The sequence below is a fragment of the Pelophylax lessonae genome, assembly GCF_965119305.1.
Source record: "Pelophylax lessonae genome assembly, chromosome: 7".
NCBI lineage: Eukaryota > Metazoa > Chordata > Amphibia > Anura > Ranidae > Pelophylax > Pelophylax lessonae.
The window spans coordinates 282,949,198-282,969,528 of NC_138774.1; the positions used below are offsets into that span (position 1 = coordinate 282,949,198).

The window sequence follows — 20,331 nt, forward strand, 5'->3', positions numbered from 1 at the left end:
ATGATTATAGAGTTGATGGTGAAGAATTCATGATGATTAAATGAAGATGAGTGAATGGTGATGGCTGATGGTAATAATGAAGAATGATTGATGATCATGAAAAATGAATGATTATGATAATGAAGAATTAGTTATGGCTTTCTTGAAGAATAAATAATGGTTGATTATGAGGATGAATTTGTGATGGTGGCTGATAAAGAAGAATGAATGATAATGAAGAATGAATGATGGTAATAATGAATGATCATTGTTTGATGTTGGTGATAATGAAAAATGATAATGATGAAAAATGAATATAGATGATAATATTGTATGAATTGTAATGAAGAATAAAAGATGATGATAATGATGTATGAATGATGACTGGATGATGAGGAAGAATGAATGATGTAGAATGGATAATGGTAGTTCAAATTATGATTGATTGAGTGATGATGATGATGATGGATGATGTAGAATGGATGATGATTGATATAATATTTGACTGATAATGAATGATTAATTGAATGAATGATGATGGATGATGATGAAGAATTAATTGATGATAATAAATGATAATAATGAAGAATGAATGATGGTGATGAAAAATGAATGATAATTGAATAATGATGGTCATGATGACTAATGAGTGATGATTGATGGTGATAATGAATGATGATTAATGATGGTGATAAAGAATGAATATGGATGATGATGATTGATTATTGTAATAATGTAAGATTGATGATAATTGATAATGTAGAATGAATGATAATTGATTGATAATGAAGAATGAATGAAGATAATAAAGAATACATGATTTTTTGATGATAATGAAGAATGAATGATGATTGATAAAGAATGAATGATTGATAATGAATGATAATGAAGAATGTATGATTTGATTGATGATGAATGAAGAATGAATGATGGTGATAATTGATGATGAAGAATAAATGATGATTAATGGTGATAACGAATGAATGATGTTGATTGATTTATATGATAACGAAGAATGGTATGATTGATGATGATGATGATGAAGAATGAATGATGATTGATTGATGAAGAATGAATGATGATACTAATTATCATGATAATGAAGAGTGAATGGTCATGATGAAGAATAAATGATGATGAAGAATGTATGATTTGATTGATGATGATGATGATGATGATGATGATGATGATGATAATGAAGAATGAATGATGGTGATAATTGATAACGAAGAATAAATGATGATTAATGATAACGAAGAATGATGATCTTGATTGATGATTATTATGATAATCAATGATAATTAAGATTGAATGAGCATGATAATAAAGAATGAATGATGATATTGATTGATTTATATGATGATGAAGAATGTATGATTGATTGATGATAATGAAGAATGGATGATGATGATGATGATGATGATAAAGAATGATATTGATTTATTGTGATAGTAATCAATGATGATAATTAAGAATGTATGAGCATGATGATGATGATGGCTTGATTGATGATGATTGATTATTATGATAATGAGAAATGAATGATAATATTAATGAAGAATGAATGATGATGATGATAATTTGAATATTATGATGATAATGAAGAATGTATGATCATGATAATTAAGAATGAATGTTAACGAAGAATATATGATTGATGATAAGAATGATCATGATGTTGCTGGATAATAACAAAGAATGATTGATAATTTGATGATAATGGATAATGAATGATGATGATGAATGATAAATTATATTACTGAAAATGGAATCCCCTTTTTATATTGCCTGTGTTTTCTTGGTGATTCCAGGACACAGACCGGTCGCTTGTCTGATTTCCTTACCACATCCTGCTGCAAACATCTCAGCTTCATGGACCTTGGTGTGGAGGGTAAGCTGTGCGCCTGGGGGAGTGGCTCACACAAGGGCCAGTCAATCATTGTGCAGGAGCCAGACCAGCCCGTGCATGTGGCTCCGTCAGCCGATGATGGTAAGGGAGAAGGAGAGCATGGAGAACTAGGGAGTGCAAAAAAATGTGGCAAAGCTGTTTAATGGTAACACCGGGAGAAACAAAAATATATATTTTTTGCATTTCTCTGAAATTTTCACTGCAATCGTCGCTGTCCAAGGAACGGAGGTCCCAGCTGTGTAAGAACAGTTGTCCTGGTTGGTGCAAAACCTAAATCTTTGGTGCCTTGATAGGGCACTCTACTGATAGAAGGTCTTTTTAACTATTGTCCATCTTTGCCATTGGAAGTGTGCTGTCTTTTCACAGTTGCCCGGTTGTTGCTGGTGACTTTTCACAGAATAGATGCATGAGAGCTGGAAGTGCTAGAAAATGGAAAATCCGCATCTGGTGGAAATTTAAAGCTGAACTCCGGGATTATCCAATATTTTTTTAAATATCCAATATTTTTTTAAATACAAGAGGCATGTGCATTCTTACTTTGCCTCTCTGCAGGAACTTCCTGTAATAAAGACGGTCACTGCTGCTCTCTCTCCTTGTGCAGGATGACTGGTCTAGACTCCACCCCCGCATGTAGTTTTCTAGAGGCAGCCTCTAGTGGGTGGAGCTTCCAGGTCCCTCCTACAACTGTTCTCTCCCTTTTTCTTGTGCAGGATGACTGACCTGGTCTCCAACCCCCCTCATATAGTTTTCGACAGTCACTCTGTAGTAGGCGGAGCTGCTGGGCCCCTCCCACAGCTCTGCTCTCTCCCTTTACTTGTGCAGGGTGACTGACCTGGTCTCCACCCCCCCCATATAGTTTTCTACAGTCACTCTGTAGTAGGCGGAGCTGCTGGGCCCCTCCCACAGCTCTGCTCTCTCCCTTTACTTGTGCAGGGTGACTGACCTGGTCTCCACCCCCCCCTGTAGTTTTATACAGGAACTCTGTAGTGGGCGGAGCTGGTGGACCCCTCCCACAGCTCTGCTCTCTCCCTTTCCTTGTGCAGGGTGACTGACCTGGTCTCCAACCCCCCTCATATAGTTTTCTACAGTCACTCTGTAGTAGGCGGAGCTGCTGGTCCCCTCCCACAGCTCTGCTCTCTCCCTTTACTTGTGCAGGGTGACTGACCTGGTCTCCACCCCCCCCCCCTCCTGTAGTTTTATACAGGAACTCTGTAGTGGGCGGAGCTGCTGGGCCCCTCCCACAGCTCTACTCTCTCCCTTTCCTTGTGCAGGGTGACTGACCTGGTGTCCGTCCCCTCCTGTAGTTTTCTACAGGCACTCTGTAGTGGGTGGAGCTGCTGGGCCCCTCCCACAGCTCTGCTCTTTCCCTTTCCTTGTGCAGGGTGACTGACCTGGTCTCCGCCCCCCCCTCCTGTAGTTTTATACAGGAACTCTGTAGTGGGCGGAGCTGCTGGGACCCTCCCACGGCTCTGCTCTCTGCACAGGGCTATGCACAGCACAGTGATGGTGTCACGGCTGCTTTTACAAGGTTATAACTAGGTTTGCAAAGCCATTTTGTGCATGCAATGTGGTTTTATATTCTTTGTGGTTATTGAAGAATATATTTAAAGTTGTGCCCGGAGTTCAGCTTTAAAAAAAAATAATAAATTACCTAATTAGAAAGCAGGGATGGACATTTTAGCCACAGTTAAATTCACTCTAACCCCCCCAAAACTTTTTTGTACAGGCAGTTAAGCTTTTCTTTATTTTTTTACATTGCCATACTGCTAAAAATACCTGTTGATCCTGCCAGTAAAATGGTGCTTCCTCTGTAAGGCTGAACAGTCTGTGCTGCTTTTCCAATTTTTGAATGCATAGTCTCCCTTTAGGCGCCAAATTATATTTTTGCATTATAGCAGCCCTTACTCTGTGTGGAAGCAGTAGTCTCTATGCAGAGGTCCAACACGCCCAGTTATTCCCTGTGGAAGCAGTAGCCTCAATGCAAAAGTCCAACACTGGCAGGGGACAGGCTTTTCTACTCTGGCTATGGCTGCTTTCTAAAGACCATGAACCATAACACTTTGTTTTGACGTAAAAAGGCAAGAAAAGCCACGCTTAGTAGTAACAAGGCAGCCAGTACATAGGTAGATCAGACCAAGATAAAATGGCTAAAAAGGTGTACAGCGCCAAATATAAATGGATAACCTATATTAAAAAAAATGTAAAAAAAACTCAATAAAATCCATAGTTAATGTTTTTAATGCTATTTATATTTAATTGAACCATAAGAGATGAGGGATTTTTTGTTTCCGTTTTTTCTCCCCTTTCTTTATTGTATGGTCTAATTTGTGTTTTATCCCGGGAAGACCGGACGATCTGGGGGTTGACCTTTTTGGTTATATCCGGGTCTGCTGTGGTCTCCGGGATGCAGGATGGAGCGCATGCGTTCCGGTATTCGTTTCTCTTTTTTGGAACGCATACGTCCCAGTGGAACACGTATGTCCGGATGTTTTGCCCCTTTGCAGTGGAAGTCTGGGCGTGACGTAATATCCGGGGAGGTCCGGGTGCGTTCCATTTTGCGTCCCCAGATGAGTCACAGTGGGCGGAAGTGTGTCATTACGGCTTCCGGCCAGAGACTCTATTTAAGGCGTGTTGTTCAGTGCAGGCTCCGCCTTTGATAACGTCTTATGTGATGACGAAACGCGTCAGACACGCCCCTAAGCCGCAGCCATCTTGGAACTTTTGTTTGTTGTCATATATAAACATGTCAGTAGTTCACTTTGTTTCTGTTAATTCAATAAACCAAACGTACTTCACCATCTGAGTTCCATCTATTTTTTGGAGGGGCAATCCAACCATCTATGTGAGGAACTTAGGAGACGTGAATACATTTGGAAATTATGACCTTTTAAGGACCAAATGTGATTGATTTTGGTGCCAATTATCCTTGGAGATTCTGCGTACTCTGGGCTTCCAGCTCTTTGATCTATGCCTGTTTGACCTCTCTTGACCGGGGGGGTCAAACATTCCGGTAAGGAGACATCTATCATTAGAACACGTGGTTTCTCCAAGATTTGACATCTAAGCTGTATGGTGTTGGACTTTCTCTTTCCATTCACTACTGACCTCTATGCACCTGCTCTAGGACTTTGGTCTTGTGTTTTTTTACATATGTTTCTTTATTATGTTATCAATTTATATTTGGCGCTGTACACCTTTTTAGCTACTTTGTTTTGACGTACCTGGAATGTACAGTATGTAACTCATTCAAACTGAAAGTCAATTGGCCTTTAAGATTTCTATTTTTTTCCAGGGAGATTGTCTAAACAAATTAGGTTAGAGTGTATTTAACCTGAGACATTAATTCTTTTTTTTTTTGGGGTGCAATGCGTGGTCTTTAATACTTTTTGTCTTGCATGATCTCACCTACTAAAACCACATTACTGCTAGCAATAAATCTCGTCTGTTGGGTTGCTGAGATGTTATTGATAGATGTGCTGGAAAGGGGTCCTACTCATCTCCCTTAATCCCCGGTTCCTCACTACAGAAGATTCAGAGGATGAGGTAACTCAATATATCAGCCAACTTTTGAGCACCAGCGCACCTAAACCAGCACCTGCCGCACAGAAAGGGGGACTGAATCGCTTCAAAGCAGCAATTCACAGTACGCGGGATATGATATCCCTTCGCACAAAAGCTAGAAGTCTTAATGTGCAGGGTAAGACGTTTTTGTTTTATTTTTATATTTAGTATATTTGAATTTTTAGAATATTATATAATTTTGTATTTATTATATCATTTATGTTTATTTTTTTTATTGTATTTTTAGATATAATAATAAATAATATAGAATATATTAAGTAATCAATAATACATAAAAAATAATAAAAATAATAATTATTTATTATATATTTTATATTTAGTATAATTTAATTCTGCTTTTAGATCTCTAAAAGTTTACATTTTTACTTTTGGTAAAGAGACACCATGTTGTCCCAGATCTGGGATGTGGTGGTCAACTACAGTCTGAAGTGTTCAGTGCTAAAGGGCTGGCTGGGGGGGTCTCTGGTATAGTTCAGAATGTCCACTAGGAAGAGGGAGGTCGGAAAGTCCTTTATAGCAGTGGTCCTCAACCCTGGCCTACAGGGCCCATTAACAGGCCAGATTTTAGGTATTACCTTGGGGAGATGCAGACTAGAGTACTGCAATCTCTGAGCAGCAAATGATATCACCTGGGATGTATTTCAGTTATCTTGAAAATCTGGCCTGTTAGTGGGCCCTGTAGGCCAGGGTTGAGGACCACTGCTTTATAGTATAGCTAATTGGTTCAAAAAATGGCTCAAATACAGTTCAATCATAGGAAAACTGGAATATGGCTTGCATCTGTTGAGGCTGCTGTCATCCTATGGGATGGGAACATGCAACCTTCCAAGTATGCATGTGGAGAATAACCTGTCTCAATGCAAGAGGAGAGTGGTTGCTCTCGATGTCATGGGGGTCTCATAACTGGGTCCTCAGGTGGGTGTGTGAAATTGGTGAATTCAGAAGGGGTTTGCAAAAAAAGCCCATCGGTTGTCCCATTAGCAGAGGCAACAGATGAGTGTGCCAATTTGACCACCAATTGGCTATCTTACAACTTCCTTCTGAACTCGCCAATGTCATCTACAATGGGAGTAATCAAACGTACCTCTCCTTGCCTCATATCTTGAAAGCCTCATATCTTGAAAGCTTCTGCATCTTAGACTCTTTTTTGGGGTATTAAGAAGGAAAAGAAGTCCAGGAGCTGCACAACACACAAAACCCTCATGTAAAGAGTGGAAGCAACCTCAGCTTAGACCAGGGTTTCTCAACCAGGGTTCCTCCCAGAGGTTTCTGGGGGTTCCTATAGCAATGAGCAATTTCCGCCTCTCAGATAAGTTCCAACTGACACCATTCGTTTTAGCTATCTGTAGGGGATAATTCTTCCCACAAACCACAGGTGTAACGAGCATTCTTCCCACTGACCATCACACAAATGTATCATGAGCTGCAAATATAGTTTCTCTTACGTCCTCCGACAGTCGCCGCCTCTTCATATTCGTCACATATGGGGTATTAGACTTTGCTCCGAAGGAGTAGCTAGGCAACAGAATATGTTAACAATAAAGCTTCAACATATCCCACCCTCAAGGGGTGGTCCCCTCAGTCAATACCCTCCTACTTCCTGCAACCATATCTCAGTTTTAATGTCTAGCTTGTCAGGAGTGGCTGGCTCTCTCTGTGCTGGGACTTTTTGTCCCAGACTCTTTCTTCTTTTTGATATTTTGTTTGAGTTTTCTCTCTACCTTTACTTAGCTGTTATTTTTGTCAGCATTAGTTAGTTCTTCGGACGAAGAGGATCATGCGGACTGGGTCTCGGGCTGATCCCCCTGGTCGCAGGTCGTGGGTCAGTGGCTTCCCAGTCTGCCATCGAGCGTTCAGCCAGGTAACGCTCCTGGCACGGTGAACGACCCATCCCTGTTCGGTGCAGGGATGATTGGTGAGGTGGCTACCTCACCGGACGCTGTGCGGTTTCTGAACCGCCATTGTGTGCGTCTTGAATTGCGACTCTCCCTGCCTCATGTGCAGCGGCTTGTTCGCCTGTGCGGGTTCCCCACGCCATGTGAGGTAAGTGTATCTATGTGGGGACCTGTCTGTCTGGGGGGGGTCTCAGTCTGGGACTGTGTAACCTGCCTTTAATCACACTGCTTGTCTCCCTATATCTCGGCTGCATGCTGTGGGCTGCAAGGGGGGGGGGAGCTGTATGACACTGAGTATGTCAGGCTGGGCAGTGTGAGGAGCTGTGTGCTGTGGGGCATGTTTTTACTGGCATGTTGGGGCATATACAGCGATCGCTGCGGCGATCTAACATGTATCCATAGTATGGGATAATATTGTGTGTGATTTTATGCACTGTGGAGCGGCGATTTCGGCGCCAAACGGCGCCATTTTACCGGCGCCCGCTCCGGCCGCATGGTTTACATGCACGGCGGCCATTTTCTTGTAGCCTCCATAGGCTTACATAGAGCGCCCTGGCAGCATCACCTCCTCTCTCCTGGAAGCACCGATCGAGGCAGCAGCAGCAGCGGAGTCTCCTCAGGTTTTATCCTTCTATTCCTGTATTCCATTGCCTGTATTCAGTCTGTATATTCCCTGTGGGGGTCTCATTGTGCCTGAGTGTGGTGCGGTGGGCTGCGCTTGCCGCGCTTGCTGTAAGGGGGCAGTTAACCCTTGGTTGTCTGGCATACAGGGGCAATGGATTCTCAGGAGGGCAAGTTTCCCACAGTATTGGTGGAAAGCCAGGGGACCGCTGTTTCCCCCCCAGGGGGGGATTTGGCCACTATTGTGGCTGGCCTTGCTGCACAGGTGCAAATGCTGGTGGCTGCTCAATCTACTAAACGGCCCAGAGTTACTCTGTCCTCTGATTCTGAGGGTGAAGGTGATGGGGCTGTTCTGGCGGGGACCCCCCTATCGGGGTCCCGCTCCTCTCTTGATCTAGTGGGGTCTGAGGTAGAGGCTGAAGTTGAGGGGGTTGATAATTCTCCCCCTGGCTCGCCTGAAGAGCTTGCAATCATGGATGAGTTGATTGCTTCCATTAAGCAGACGCTACGTTTGCAGGACGAGGTGTGTCCCCCAGCTGCCTTGGCGGCTTATGGGACGCAGAGAAAACGCAGGACGCCGCAGGTTTTTCCCTGCAATGCTGATTTTCAGCGCGCTGTTAAGGACCAATGGCGCGATTTGCGCAAGCCTTTTGCGGTACCAAGTAAATTTAAGCTGCGTTATCCTTTCTCGCCTGCCACTGATGAACGGTGGTGTGTGCCTCCGCCAGTGGATCATGCTATTGCGGTTTTGAACAAAGCCACTGCGATCCCTGCAGAGGGATCCCCTGTTTTCCGTGATGCCACGGATAGGAGACTGGAGTCTCTTGCCCGTCATACTTATTCTGTTACGGGTTCTATGCTTAAGGCTCTGTTTGCTTCTCTCATGGCGGCCCAGGCGATCGCAAGTTGGACGCAGATGCTTAGGCGCGTCCTAGTGGCCGATTCGGCCTCGGCGGCGACCCTGGATATGGTGGATCAGATCCACCAGGGTGTCATGTATCTGTGTGATGCGGACCTGGACCTGATTCCGTTGGCCGCGCGTGTGCACAGCGTGGCGGTGTTGTCTCGCCGCCTGGTTTGGTTGAAATGTTGGTCGGTGGACCAATCTTCACGTAAAACCTTAGCCAATCTGCCTTATGATGGGTCTCGCCTTTTTGGGGAGTCCCTGGATGTGTTGATTAAGGGGATTACCGGGGGTAAGAGCACTCTCTTGCCCCATTTCCCCAAGGCTAAGGGGGCTTCTGGGAAGAAGCATGCTCATTTTCGGCCCCCTCAGGGGTCCTTTCGTGCCTTTCGGCCGCACTACAAGGGCAAACCGTTCAAGGGCCAGGGCTCTCAGAAGAAACCCTGGTCTGGGAAACAGAAGTCCGGCCAATCCGGACCTGCGGCCCATAACAGTTCGGCCTGAAGGGGCGCCCTCACCCAGTTTTGGGGTGGGGGGACGCTTGCTCGGTTTTCTTCAGCCCTGGTTGGCCCGTGTGCGGGACAGATGGGTTCTGGAAATCGTTCGATCTGGTTACAAGATCGAGTTTCTCTCTCGGCCAGAGAGCAGATTTTTTCCCTCAAATCTACAACTGTCTCCAGAGCGCCTGCGGGATCTGCACCTGGCGGTGCGGGACCTGAGGGCTCAGGGAGTGGTGGTTCCGGTGCCTCATCGGGACATATTTCGGGGGTTTTATTCCAATCTGTTCACCGTGCCCAGAAAGGAGGGCAAGGTTCGTCCAATTCTGGACTTGAAAGCTCTGAACCGCTCTGTGCGGGTTCGCAAGTTCCGCATGGAATCCCTGCGCTCGGTGGTGGCTGCCCTGGTTCCGGGGGAATTCATGGCCTCCATCGATTTGAAGGATGCGTATCTTCACATCCCCATATTCGAGGGTCATCAGAGATACCTTCGATTTGCCATTGCGGAGGATCACTACCAGTTCGTGGCGTTGCCCTTTGGGCTCGCCTCGGCTCCGCGGGTCTTCACCAAAGTGCTTGCACCGGTTCTGGCATTATTGAGAGCCCAGGGCATTTCTGTCCTGGGGTATCTGGACGACATTCTGATTCGGTCTGCGACCAGTCAGGGTCTGGAGAAGGACCTGTCTGTCACGATGCAAACTCTGCAGGAGTTCGGTTGGACGATAAATGTTCCAAAGTCGACACTGAGTCCGTCGGTTCGTCTTCCCTATCTGGGAATGATACTGGACTCGGTGCAGGCGAAGGTCTTCCTGCCGGAAGACAAACTCAGGACTCTTCAGGAGGAAGTCAGGTCCCTCAGGGACGTTCCGAACTCGTCTCTGCGGACGTGTATGAGATGTCTGGGATTGATGGTCTCGGCTTTCGAGGCGATTCCTTTCGCGCAGTTTCACACGCGGGGTCTCCAGGCGGAGATCTTGTCCAAGTGGGACGGGCGACCTCAATCTCTGGATCTTCAGATCTCGTTGAGTCATCGCACCAGAAGAGACCTTCTGTGGTGGCTCCAGTCCCCGTTGGTGTCCGGGGGCAAGTCGTTTCGTCCGATCTCGTGGACGATAATCACCACGGATGCCAGCCTGTCGGGCTGGGGTGGTGTTCTGGGCGTTCTGTCCGCCCAGGGGACCTGGTCGGAGGGGGAGTCTTCCCTCCCGATCAACATTCTGGAATTGCGTGCGATAAGGCTCTGTCTTCATCGCTGGACGGACCGGCTGCAGGGCTGCCCGGTTCGGGTGCAGACGGACAATGCCACGGCGGTGGCCTACATCAACCACCAAGGGGGCACCAGGAGTGCCCGAGCGGCTCGAGAAGTGGCCGACATTCTGTCTTGGGCCGAGACTCATGTCCCGGCGATAACGGCGGTTCACATTCCGGGAGTGGAGAACTGGCAGGCGGACTATCTGAGTCGCCAGACCCTGGATCAGGGGGAATGGTCTCTCCACCCGGCTGTCTTCCAGATGTTGTGCGCGAAGTGGGGTCTTCCAGATGTGGACCTGTTCGCGTCTCGCCTCAACTACAAGGTGAAGAGGTTCGTGGCAAGGACGCGCGACCCTCGGGCAGACGCGTCGGACGCGTTAGTGGCCCCGTGGCATCAGTACAGGCTGATGTACGCGTTTCCACCGATTCAGTTGCTGTCCCGGTTCCTTCGCAGGTTACACTCGGAACGCAGCACGGTGATTCTTGTGGCACCGGACTGGCCTCGCCGGTCCTGGTACGCAGACCTCGTGAATCTGGCGGTCGACGCCCCCTGGCGTCTGCCTCTTCGGGACGATCTACTGTCTCAAGGACCGATTTACCATCCTGCTTTACAGTCGCTGGCTTTGACGGCCTGGCTGTTGAGACCGAGGTCCTGAAGGAGAAGGGTCTCTCTCCAGAGGTTGTTCATACCTTGATCAACGCGAGGAAGTCTTCCTCGGGAAAGGTTTATTACCGTACTTGGAAGGCCTATTTTGCCTGGTGTGAGTCCAGGGGGTTTTCACCCCGCACGTACTCGGTTTCCCGTGTGCTGTCTTTCCTTCAGACGGGTGTCGATCAGCGTTTGGCGCTGGCTACGATAAAGGGTCAGGTGTCTGCGCTGGCCGTTCTGTTTCAACGTCCCGTGGCTTCCAACTCCTTGGTTGGCACTTTTATTCAGGGTGTGCGGCATCTGGTTCCTCCTAGGAGGGATCCTTTGCCCCCTTGGGACTTGAATCTAGTCCTGTCTGTGTTACAACGTGCTCCTTTTGAACAGATCAGGGAGATATCGTTGTCTATGTTGTCCAAAAAGGTCGCCTTTTTGGTGGCGATCACTTCGGCTCGCAGAGTGTCGGAACTGGCGGCTTTGTCCTGCAAGTCTCCGTACCTGGTTGTTCATTTGGATAAGGTGGTCTTGCGACCTAATCCTTCTTTTCTGCCGAAACGAGTTTCGGAATTCCATCTTAACGAGGATATTGTTTTGCCTTCGTTGTGCACGAAGCCTAAACATCCAAAGGAGGTGAGACTACATTCTCTGGATGTTGTTCGGGCGATTAGGGTTTACCTTAAATCGACTGAGTCTTTTCGAAAGACGGACTCCTTGTTTGTTCTTCCAGAGGGTCCTCGGAAGGGCATGGCGGCTTCCGCCTCTACCATTGCCAAATGGATCAGGCAGACCATTGAACAGGCCTATGCCTTGCAGGGGAAGGTTCCCCCTGTGCCTGTGAAGGCGCACTCTACTAGATCTCTGAGTACGTCTTGGGCCTGTCGTCATGGGGCTTCTGTAGCCCAGGTGTGTAAGGCGGCGACTTGGTCGACCGTACACACTTTCACAAAATTCTACAAAGTAGATGTTCAGGCATCGGCGGATGCTTCCTTTGGCCGCAAGGTTCTTAGTGCGGCTGTTCCCTAGGGTCCCTTGTTGGGGACTCCTGGCTGTTGGGATAAGTTTTGTATCCCCTGGTTTTTTGTCTTTTCCTGGGTTGTTGCTCCTGTTGAGCACTTATTTTTGCTGTTGCCCAGCTGGTTTCCTTCCTTTGGTAAGGTTCCTTTCTTTGATGTGGAGACTGCGTTGCCTTTCGGCGCGGATGCGTTTCCCACCCCTCATGTTTGCACTGCTTTGGGACGTCCCCATATGTGACGAATATGAAGAGGCGGCGACTGTCGGAGGACGTAAGAGAAAACGGAATTTTTGTAAAATCTTACCTGTAAAATTCCTTTCTCTGAGTCCTCCGACAGTCGCCGCCCCCGCCCCTCTTTTGGGGTTTGACTGTATACTCTACTGCTATTCCACTAAAACTGAGATATGGTTGCAGGAAGTAGGAGGGTATTGACTGAGGGGACCACCCCTTGAGGGTGGGATATGTTGAAGCTTTATTGTTAACATATTCTGTTGCCTAGCTACTCCTTCGGAGCAAAGTCTAATACCCCATATGTGACGAATATGAAGAGGCGGCGACTGTCGGAGGACTCAGAGAAAGGAATTTTACAGGTAAGATTTTACAAAAATTCCGTTATTTTTAGCAGGGGTTCCCTGAAAATGGAAATGTATTTTAAGGGTTCCTCTGTGTTGAAAAGGTAGAGAAAGATTGGCCTAGACCAGTGATGGCAAACCTTGGCACCCCAGATGTTTTGGAACTACATTTCCCATTATGCTCAACTACACTTAAGAGTTCATGAGCATCATCGGAAATGTAGTTCCAAAACATCTGCGGTGCCAAGGTTCACCATCACTGGTCTAGACTGTGTCCATGCCTCACCCCCCAACATGTTTCACCCCATCCACAGGGCTTAGTCATGGGAATCTTTTGGAGCATCCCTGGTCACCTGCTGTGGTCTGCAGTTTCACCTGCTTATAAGTGATTAGATGGGGCCACTGGATTGAACCACAGAGAGCAGGGGGTACTATAAATGTAACCCTCCCAGAAGTACGTGAAAAGCATGGAGCATCGCTCTAAGCGGGAGAGGAGACTCTTCCTTTTATTCTTAGGAGATAATGGGGTTCCGGTGTCTCAATGTACTCATACAAAAAAGTGACAGGCTAGAGAATAGAGTGGATGCCACTCTCCTCGCCAGACCGGCCCCGACGTCAGTTCCGGGGCGCGCGCGTCATTCCCTTCTAAACAGCTTCTGGGCATGCCCAGAAGCTGTGGAGGGATGATGCGCGCGACCCGGAAGTGACGTCGGGGCCGGTGCAGTGCATCGTGGGACCGAAGAGGACGCGGAAGAGGATCGCGCTGGCTTCAAGCTGCCCACACCTGAGATGGCAGCGCTGGACAAGACATTTTCAAGGTAAGTATTTCTCCTGAAAGGTAAGAGCGACCCGGGACAGATCAGAGGCTATCCATTGTGGAATGTGCTAGCCCTGACTGTCCCGGGGGTATTTTTCTAAAAAAATGTATAACCAGGGTGGAACTCCGCTTTAACTAGGTAACATGTTAGTTTAAAATATTTTTAGGTAAGCTGTTCTGGCTACCACATTAGAGCATGCAACCTTTTTCCTGTGATATTGCTTGGACATAGTTGTCAAGCCTGAATGCTGTCATATGACTGAGTTAAGCCTAGTACACACGCAACGAATTTCCGCCGACCGGTCGTCCATCTTTTGTCCAGAGTGGTGTTTTGTTGGTTGGAATGTGCCTAGACTGCACACGAATTTTCTCGCACGACAAAATTCTACTTCAGAAGTGATGTCATGTGTTGGTTTGCTTTCTTTGTGTTCTTTCTTCTCTGAGCATGCCCAGTCTTGCTTATAAGATTTTTCTGTGTCGAAATCTGTACTGACTGCACGAAAATCGGACGTGTTTTGATGGAGGACAAAAATTTTATAGCCTGCACACCAGATTTTTTTCGGCCGTAAAGTCGGAGTCGGTAGCATCATACGAACAAGCCGAAAATCGGCGGATCGGTCGTCGGACAAAAATTCACGGCCGAATTTCGACGCGTGTGTACGAGGCTTTAGTGATTTCAGTGCTGGCTGTGACAGATTAAGGACCCAGATAAGTATAAGGTGTTTAGGGGGAATCCTTTGCACAGATGCTGTCACCATACATGGGCAAGGGCTCTTTAATCCCAATGTGATATACCACCACCAGTCTTTGTTGGACCAAATTAAGTTTGCTCCTTTTTCATAAATGCAAAAATAAATGCAAAAATGTCAACATAAATTAAAAAAAAAAAAAAACATATCGAAGGTCTAAACTGAAAGAATGTAATTCCTTTTCTAGATGTACAGATGTATTTGCCTAGTAATCTGCTAAAGTCATCCCAGCCCTCCTTTGACTTGTTGGATTATGCACCCCAACAGCAGCCAGTCGGCAAGGTAACACTTTTGTACATAAAAGGTACCCTATTGTCCAAATAATGAAATCTAGAAAATGTAACCTATATTTTCTAAAGACCTTCTCCATGTCTATACTTATATGGTCAAATATTTGTGGTCATCAAAGTAGGTGGACATCCCTTCACACATTATTACGTTTTAGGTTTCCAGTGACAGGTAGACAAGTGTGTGCTTTTGACCTTTTGAGAACAGTTTAGAGAAGACCCTTTTCTGTTTCTTTGACTGTACTCCTGTGTAAAGAACCAGCTCCTTAAAGATATGGTTTAACTAGTTTCCTGTGTAGAAACTCAAGTGTCCTGCACAGAGCCCTGACCCCAAGCCTACTGAACACATTTGGGGTGATTTGGAATGCTGACTGTGAACCAGGTCTTATCCAACATCAGTTGGACCTTCCCCGAACACCTTTGGGATTAGGTCTTTACATCCAGCTTTAGTACCTGACCTCAACCCTACTGACCACCTTTGGGATCAGGTCTTCTCAACGCTACTGTCCACCTTTGGGATCAGGTCTTCTCAACGCTACTGTCCACCTTTGGGATCAGGTCTTCTCAACGCTACTGTCCACCTTTGGGATCAGGTCTTCTCAACGCTACTGTCCACCTTTGGGATCAGGTCTTCTCAACGCTACTGTCCACCTTTGGGATCAGGTCTTCTCAACGCTACTGTCCACCTTTGGGATCAGGTCTTTACATCCAGCTTTAGTACCTGACCTCAAACCTACTGTCCACCTTTGGGATCAGGTCTTCTCAACGCTACTGTCCACCTTTGGGATCAGGTCTTCTCAACCCTACTGACCATCTTTGGGCTCAGGTCTTCTCAACCCTACTGTCCACTTTTGGGCTCAGGTCTTCTCAACCCTACTGTCCACCTTTGGGATCAGGTCTTCTCAACCCTACTGTCCACCTTTGGGATCAGGTCTTCTCAACCCTACTGTCCACCTTTGGGATCAGGTCTTCTCAACCCTACTGTCCACCTTTGGGATCAGGTCTTCTCAACCCTACTGTCCACCTTTGGGATCAGGTCTTCTCAACCCTACTGTCCACCTTTGGGATCAGGTCTTCTCAACCCTACTGTCCACCTTTGGGATCAGGTCTTCTCAACCCTACTGTCCACCTTTGGGATCAGGTCTTCTCAACCCACCTGACCACCTTTGGGATCAGGTCTTCTCAACCCACCTGACCACCTTTGGGATCAGGTCTTCTCAACCCACCTGACCACCTTTGGGATCAGGTCTTCTCAACCCTCCTGACCACCTTTGGGATCAGGTCTTCTAAACTCTATTGAACACTTTTAGGATCAGGTCTCATCCAACTTCAGTCCCTGACCTTAACCATACTGTACACCTTTTGGGATCAGGTCTTCTCATCCAATATCATTACCTGACCTCAACTCTACTGATGACCTTTGGAATCACGTCTCATCCAACTTCAGTCCCTGACCTTAACCATACTGTAAACATTTTGGGATCAGGTTTTCTCATCAAACTTCAGTACCTGACTTTAACCCTACTGAACCCCATTGGGATCAGGTCTTCTCATCCAACTTCAGTACCTGACCTCACCACTACTGACCACCTTTGAGATCAGGTCTTCACATGCAACTTCAGCACCTGACCCAAACCCTACTGAACACCCTTGGGATCAGGTCTTCTTAACCCCACTATATCTAAGGACTGGAAAGCAGCCATATTACTTTGTTGTTGGTTTTCAACATGCTTTAATGACTTTGACTGTAGGGTTTTTGACTGATGCCTTTTCCACTAAAATCGAGTATGTGGGCCCCGTCCAAATGATTTTTAGTTAAGGTTTCTCCATTGAAGGGTATTGGTAATACTACATCATATACAAAGACATTTTAGACAATTGTGCTCCAACCTTGTGGTAAGTTTGGGGAAGACACATGACTGTGTACAAAGCCATCCATAAAGACCAGTTTGGTGTGGGGGAATTAGAATGTCCTACACTGAGTCCTGACCTCAACCCTACCGAACACCTTTGGGATCAGGTCTTCTCATCCAACTTTAGTACCTGACCCAAAGCCTACTGGACACCTTTGGGACCGGGTCTTCTCATCCAACTCCAGTACCTGACCCAAACCCTACTAACCACCTTTGGGATCAGGTCTTCTCATCCAACTCCAGTACCTGACCCAAAGCCTACTGAACACCTTTGGGACCGGGTTTTTTCATCCAACTCTAGTACCTGACCTAAACCCTATTAACCACCTTTGGGATCAGGTCTTCACATCCAACTTCAGTACCTGAACTCAACTTTACTGACCACCTTGGGGAGATCAGGTCTTCTGAACCCTACTGAACTCCCTTGGGATCAAGTCATCTCATCCTACATCAGTACCTGACCTTAACCCTACTGAACATCTCTGGGATCAGGTCTTCTCATCCAACATCAGTACCTGACTTCAGCCGCATTGAACACCTTTGGGATCAGGTCTTCTCATCCATTTTCAGTCAACTTAACCTTACTGTACACCTATAAAATGATTTGGAACATTGACTGGGCTAGGCCGTTCTATCCAACATCAGTACCCGACCATACAAATGCTCTTTGACTTAATTCCTACAGACACGCTCCAAAATCTTGTGGAAAGCCTTTTCTATATAGTGGAGGCTGTTGTATGTGAATGAAGGGGCAATTTTTTGTTCAAGCTTCTGTATTTGGAATGTTAGGTCCAATACGCTCCTATAGGTATAATGGTAAAGTATTTACCAAAGTTAGGTCATATTGCTTAGCTAGTAAGAGTTTGTCACATTCTGCTGGTCTTGTTTGGTAATGTTCAAGATGTTGCACCACATCATCGATCCTCTTTCTCATTTCAAAAGAATGTTAAGAACATACTCCAGTATTTAAAGCTGAATTCCAGGAATTCCACAACTTTGCAAAACGTGCAGGCACACTATGCGTTAAGCCCAATTAGGTGCATGTCACCTCCAGGGCATATCTCTATTACTTCTTTGTGACAGGTTAATTGCACTTCCCTGAAGGATACACTTCAGCTGTGAGAGGAGAAGCACACAGATCGGCTTTGCCTGCCCCTTGCCTCTGCTGTTCATTCACAGAAGTGTTGGGATTTTCTTAATAACCTAATACAAAGGCTTCTGTGAATGGGAAAAAGTAGGGGGATCGGATATAGCCGCTCCAGCAACTCTGGAGCTCCAGAAGTTATCTTCCTATTGCACAATAAACCTGCCAGATGTGAATAATAGAGATAAATTTACCACGCAGCAGACACCTCATTAGACTTCATTGTATGCCTACAGTTTTTACAAAGTAGCTTAATTCCTGGAAATCCAGCATGGGCAACACTTCCTTTGTGTATTACTTCAAGGCTACATGTGCTTGCTCTTCCAGTGGCTAAATGGCATTTCTCAGGTGTGGCTTTCTAATGATGGCATTTCTCGGGTCTGGCTTTCTGATGATGGCATTTCTCAGGTCTGGCTTTCTGATGATGGCATTTCTCAGGTCCGGCTTTCTGATGATGGCATTTCTCAGGTCTGGCTTTCTGGTGATGGCATTTCTCAGGTCTGGCTTTCTGATGGTGGCATTTCTCAGGTCTGCCTTTCCGATTGTAGCATCTCTCAGGTCTGCCTTTCTGATGGTGGCATTTCTCAGGTCTGCCTTTCTGATGATGGCATTTCTCAGGTCTGGCTTTCCGATGGTGGCATTTGTCAGGTCTGGCTTTCCGATGGTGGCATTTGTCAGGTCTGGCTTTCCGATGGTGGCATTTGTCAGGTCTGGCTTTCCGATGGTGGCATTTGTCAGGTCTGGCTTTCCGATGGTGGCATTTGTCAGGTCTGGCTTTCCGATGGTGGCATTTGTCAGGTCTGGCTTTCCGATGGTGGCATTTGTCAGGTCTGGCTTTTCCAATGGTGGCATTTGTCAGGTCTGGCTTTTCCAATGGTGGCATTTGTCAGGTCTGGCTTTCCGATGGTGGCATTTGTCAGGTCTGGCTTTCCGATGGTGGCATTTCTGAGGTTTTTTTTCTGAAGATGGCATTTCTGAGGTCTGGCTTTCTGATGATGGCATTTCTGAGGTCTGGCTTTCTGATGGTGGCATTTCTCAGGTCTGGCTTTCTGATGATGGCATTTCTCAGGTCTGGCTTTCTGATGATGGCATTTCTCTGGTCTGGCTTTCTGATGATGGCATTTCTCTGGTCTGGCTTTCTGATGATGGCATTTCTCTGGTCTGGCTTTCTGATGATGGCATTTCCCAGGTCTGGCTTTCTGATGATGGCATTTCCCAGGTCTGGCTTTCTGATGATGGCATTTCCCAGGTCTGCCTTTCTGATGATGGCATTTCTCAGGTCTGCCTTTCTGATGGTGGCATTTCTCAGGTCTGCCTTTCTGATGGTGGCATATCTCTGGTCTGGCTTTCCGATGATGGCATTTGTCAGGTCTGGCTTTCCGATGGTGGCATTTGTCAGGTCTGGCTTTCCGATGGTGGCATTTGTCAGGTCTGGCTTTCCGATGGTGGCATTTGTCAGGTCTGGCTTTCCGATGGTGGCATTTGTCAGGTCTGGCTTTCCGATGGTGGCATTTGTCAGGTCTGGCTTTCCGATGGTGGCATTTGCCAGGTCTGGCTTTCCGATGGTGGCATTTGCCAGGTCTGGCTTTCCGATGGTGGCATTTGCCAGGTCTGGCTTTCCGATGGTGGCATTTGCCAGGTCTGGCTTTCCGATGGTGGCATTTGTCAGGTCTGGCTTTCCGATGGTGGCATTTCTGAGGTCTGGCTTTCTGGTGATGGCATTTCTCAGGTCTGGCTTTCTGATGGTGGCATTTCTCAGGTCTGGCTTTCTGATGGTGGCATTTCTCAGGTCTGGCTTTCTGGTGATGGCATTTCTCAGGTCTGGCTTTCTGATGGTGGCATTTCTCAGGTCTGGCTTTAGGACATGCCTATGCATTGGGATTGCAGGTTATGTTCTCAGATGGAAGTGCATGAGATAACACTGGAGGGCAATTAGGAGATGAGGATTTCCCATAGTAGGAAGTGCCTGAACGAAAACCTCATGGCAGGATCACTAGGGATTATTTTAATGAAAGCAGATTTAAGAAGGCATTACCATGTTAAAGGTTTGTGTTTTTAGTTACTGGGATTACATCTAAAAGGAGTAATGGGGGTTTGATTAGTTTTTACAAGGTCGTTTGGGACTGGTGGGTTCCTGACACCATTATAAGCTGACACTTGATAAATAATGGCTGTGTCACACCGCCAACTTTGCGGCTGCCGCAGGTCTATTGGGTGTTGATTTGGACCTGGATACTGACTTGCTCCTCTAGCTGACTGCACTTCATCTCTTTGCAGCTACCCATGCTGGTGGATTGTGATCCTCTGCAATGAGTATGTGGTGAAGCTCACGATTCTGGAGATAGCTAATCATACTGCCTAAAGTCATTTTCTCAATAACTGAGCAACAAATAGCTGAAGTTGCTGTGACATGGACTTTTCATTGACTACTAATAATGCTAATGAGGCCAATACATATTCATGAATGTTTTCATTTTTCAGATTCCAGCCATCCCTGAAGAAATGAATCTTCCCCAGGGTACATCAGGACAGACCGATTTTACTGCTCTGGTG

General features: G+C 46.4%; 1 protein-coding gene across 1 annotated transcript in view; it reads left to right on the forward strand.

The window, feature by feature from the left end:
• Positions 1 to 20,331, forward strand: part of PHKA1 (phosphorylase kinase regulatory subunit alpha 1) — a 120,852-nt gene that overhangs the window by 66,547 nt on the left and 33,974 nt on the right. Inside the window, exons 19-22 of the mRNA XM_082263171.1 lie at positions 1,791 to 1,969; positions 5,415 to 5,585; positions 14,622 to 14,716; positions 20,260 to 20,331. The exon at positions 20,260 to 20,331 is cut by the window's right edge and continues 68 nt beyond it. Coding sequence (XP_082119297.1) covers positions 1,791 to 1,969; positions 5,415 to 5,585; positions 14,622 to 14,716; positions 20,260 to 20,331 — 517 coding nt within the window. The remainder of the gene's footprint in view (positions 1 to 1,790; positions 1,970 to 5,414; positions 5,586 to 14,621; positions 14,717 to 20,259) is intronic.